The 4,093-nt window shown below is 52.1% G+C and overlaps 1 protein-coding gene across 1 annotated transcript in view; it reads left to right on the plus strand.

The window, feature by feature from the left end:
• Positions 1–4,093, plus strand: part of ATP6V1B1 (ATPase, H+ transporting, lysosomal 56/58kDa, V1 subunit B1) — a 123,507-nt gene that overhangs the window by 109,759 nt on the left and 9,655 nt on the right. Inside the window, exon 10 of the mRNA XM_015413870.1 lies at positions 330–480. Within this exon, the coding sequence (XP_015269356.1) occupies positions 330–480 (151 nt within the window). The remainder of the gene's footprint in view (positions 1–329; positions 481–4,093) is intronic.

The following is a 4,093-nucleotide window of genomic DNA, read 5'->3' on the forward strand; positions in this document are numbered from 1 at the left end:
TAGATGGATGATAGATGGATGATAGATGGATAGATGGATGATAGATGACAGACAGACAATAGACAGACAGGCAGGCAGGCAGGCAGGCAGATAATGGATGGATAGACAGACAGACAGACTAAAAGGTGTCGTAAGCCCCACTTCTGCGGGTGGGTGGCTCAGTTACAATTATTCTGTTCTGACTGCAGTGGGAGCTGAAGGAGACTTCTCGGTCTCAAAAGAGAGGAGAGCAAAAAAGGAGTACGTGGCCATGGGTTGGGACGCTGGAGGAAGAGCAGTCAGCCCCCTCCAACCCAATGACCCCACCTCACTTTTTCTGCCCCCACTAGGTCTCAGCTGCCAGAGAGGAGGTCCCCGGCCGCCGGGGATTCCCGGGCTACATGTACACTGACCTGGCCACCATCTACGAGCGCGCCGGACGGGTGGAGGGCAGAAATGGCTCCATCACGCAGATCCCCATCCTGACCATGCCCAATGATGGTGAGAAGCCAGGGAGGGCCAGGCAGGAGGGGACGGGAAAGCCCTCCGCCTGAGACCCTGAATGGTCCATTCTGACCTTGAGAGACCAAAGTCCTGACTTGGTCGGAAGGCAGCTTCGCGCGTTCAAGCTTGCTTAGGGGGTCTCCCGGGCAGGGGCTGTTAGAACTTGAGACTGGGCATTGGCCAATATGAAGGAACTAGGGTCGCCAACTCCAGGTTGGGAAATTCCTGGAGATTTGGAGGTGCAGCCTGGGAAGGAGGGAGGGAACTCAGCAGGGATGCGGTGCCACATAGAGCCCACCCTCTGTCCAAAGCTGCCATTTTCTCCTGGGGAGCTGATGGTGCAACCTCATTTGGAATACTGTGTGCAATTCTGGTCACCACACCTTAAAAAGGATATTATAGCTTTGGAAAAAGTGCAGAAAAGGGCAACTCGAATGATAAAAGGGTTGGAACACTTTCCCTATGAGGAAAGGTTAAGGCGCTTGGGGCTCTTTTTTTTTATTTATTAAAATTTAAAAATTAAAATACAATCAATAGCTATGAGTCGAAATAGCTTGGAGAAACGACAACTGAGGGGTGACATGATTGAGGTTTATAAGATTTGCTAATGAGGGCCAGCCCTGCTTAGGTTCCAAGATCTTGCAAGATCGGGCCAGCCTGCGCCTTCCAGGCCAGGGCACATATTTGTGGGGGTTAATAATGGCCACTCTCCTTCTTTACAGAGCCTAATTAGTCCATCAGTGGCTATTAGCCACAAGGTATAGATAGGGGCTCTGGGGCAAGTGATGCTCTGTCATCTAGATGCTTGGGGGGGGGTCAACAGTGGGAGGGCTTCTAGTGTCCTGGCCCCACTGGTGGACCTCCTGATGGCACCTGGTATTTCTGGCCACTGTGTGATACAGAGTGTTGGACTGAATGGGCCATTGGCCTGATCCAACATTGGCATCTCTTATGTTCTTATGTTCTTATGATCTCTGTAGCCTGGAGATGGGTTAGAATTTCCGGAGATCTCCAGCTCCACCTGGAGGTTGGAAACCCTAGAAGTACCATCCAGAACTCCTCCCTCATCATCACCTGACGGATGGGGCTTCCGAGAGGATGAGGGACAGGAAGAGACGGGGGGGGGGGGGGGGGGTGGAGTTCCGAGATGAGACTGCTTCTCCTTTGATCCAGCCGGGTCTTTGACAGTGGCAGCCAGAAATGGGAACTGGGCCCCGCAAAGGCCATTTTCAATTCCTTCTCGGCTCTCCCGGTTCCCAGGATGGATCAGTAAACAGACAAGCACTGTATAAATAACGCAGAGTCGCAGACCATGGAGTGCACATAGGTCATGCAAAGGAAAATTGTATTGTCACAAAAGCAAAACTAATAACAATAACAAGGGACCCCATGTATCAGTAAAGCAAGATTACAACATAAAATGTGCAAGTCCATACATAGTATACAAAAGTTCATAAGTAGTTGACGAAGACTCCGGATTTTGATCTTCGTTTCGAGGGTTTTCTTCATCAAGTACTGATCATGTACAGAAGACTTCAGACTTCACTCATGTATCTGTAGTGAAAATCCTTCACACAGCACTCCTAAAGCACAGAAGCCTTCAGACTAGTAATACAGGAAGAATTCAGTCCTGATACTCATATAAATCCGGGCATCTGATCAGTAGTGGAACATGTTCTCAAATGGTCAGTACGCCTTGGATCCCAGGATGGATCAGCCACGAGGCTGCAAATCTACCTGAGGATGAGTTTAATCAAGGGTATTCTCAAAGATGGGGCCGCAGTGGCTCAGAGGTGAAGACGCTGAGCTGCAGACCAGAAGGTCGGTAGTTCGGCAGTTCGAGACCCGAGTGCCATGTGACGGAGTGAGCTCCCGTCTCCGGCCCCGACTCCTGCCGACCTAGCAGTTTGAAAGCAAGGAACTGCAAGTAGATAAATAGGTACCACTTTGGTGGGAAAGTGACAGCATTCCGTGGGCCTCGGCATCTAGTCATGCCAGCCACATGACCATGGAAACGTCTTCGGACAGCGCTGGCTCTTCGGCTTGGAAACAGAGACGAGCCCCGCCCCCTAGAGTCGGATTCGACTGGCTTTCGAGCAAGGGAAACCTTTACCCTTTATTCTTGAAGAGGAGGGGGGGATTCTTGAAGGGTGCCTGGCAACTTGGTTCTGCATGGCGGCTGGGCCGGCATCAGCACATCTGGAGGAGGGGCAGCTGCCAAGGAACCAGGGGGATCCTGGACGTCTGGAGGCAGGAGCCCAGGGAGGGTGGGGGGTTGGGGAGGGGACGGACCTCCACAGGGTATAATCCCACAGAGTGCCTCTTCCAGAGCAGCCATTCTCTCCAAGTGATCTCTGTTATCTGGAGGTCAGTTGAAATTCCTGGAGATCTCCAGGCCCCCAGGTGGAGACTGGCAACCCTAGCTGCATGTACTGCCCAGTGGGGAACATGCAAGTAAGGCATGGTTGGGGTGCTTTTGGCAGCCAGAGCAGTGGCAGTTCCTCGTTAGGTGTAGTGGCGAGGGGCGTAGATTCTAATCTGGGAGAAGCGGGTTTGATTCCCCGCTTCTCCGCGTGCAGCTGCTGGTGTGACCTTGGGTCAGTCACAAGTTCTCTCAGAGCTGTTCTCTCAGGAGCAGTCCTTGAAAGAGCTCTCTCAGCCCCGCCTACCTCCCAGGGTGTCTGTTGTGGGGAGGGGAAGGAGATTGTAACCTGCTCTGAGACTCCTTTGGGTAGTGAAGGGTTGGATATAAATCCAATCTTCTCCTCCTCCTCCACTGCTTGGCACCACTGGGGAAAGGGCATGCAGGCAGGTGGCAGGTGTGGGGCATGCAGGGGGCTGAGAAATGGGGCTTGTGGTGGGCAAAGGAGGGGAAGGGGGTCTCTGAGCATTCTGTGCCCAGGGCCCTCCGAAAACCTGGAACTGGCCATGCAAGGTGGTCTATAGGGACAGTTTTTGAGATCTGGGGGTGTCTGAAAGGAACTGGAAAAAAAAGGGGGGGAACTCAACCCAAGATATGACAATGAACCAAAAGGGCTAAGCTAAAATTATTTACCCATCATATTATTTACCCACCATATGTATGTATAAGCTTTTATAGTCTGATCTTAGACAAAGTAATTTTTAATCAGGAGAGTTTTAACATGTGTACACCTTACTAAATATTTGTACTTTTATATATATGGTTTAGCTTAGCCCTTTTGGTTCGGTGTTTGAAAGGAAGCAGCCCAAAGTCAGTGACTGCAGCATCGCGGGGGTGGGGGGGCGTGTTGGGGAACCATCTCCCACATGTCCCACGGAAAGAGAAATGTGCCCTGGTGCTCCTGGAAGGACGGAAGGTCACCTCCCGCCTTCAACCCCCCCTCCCAACAAAGGTCTCGTCTCCCACCCTCTTGGGCCACAGAGGCGATGCCAGAGGAGAGCTCACGCCTGGTGGTGTCAGTTTCTGAAGAAGCGGGGGACGTGCAGGCGCTACTGGGACACAATTAGCGTTGCCAACCCTGGAGATCCCTCAGAATCACACCTGATCTCCAGACAACAGAGATTAGTTCCCCTGGAGAAAACGGCTGCTTTGGGGGGAGGAGGAGGAGGAGGAGGAGGAGGAGGAGGA

The sequence above is a fragment of the Gekko japonicus genome, unplaced genomic scaffold (assembly GCF_001447785.1).
Source record: "Gekko japonicus isolate JY-2015 unplaced genomic scaffold, Gekko_japonicus_V1.1 scaffold1252, whole genome shotgun sequence".
In the NCBI taxonomy this organism is placed as follows: Eukaryota; Metazoa; Chordata; class Lepidosauria; order Squamata; family Gekkonidae; genus Gekko; species Gekko japonicus.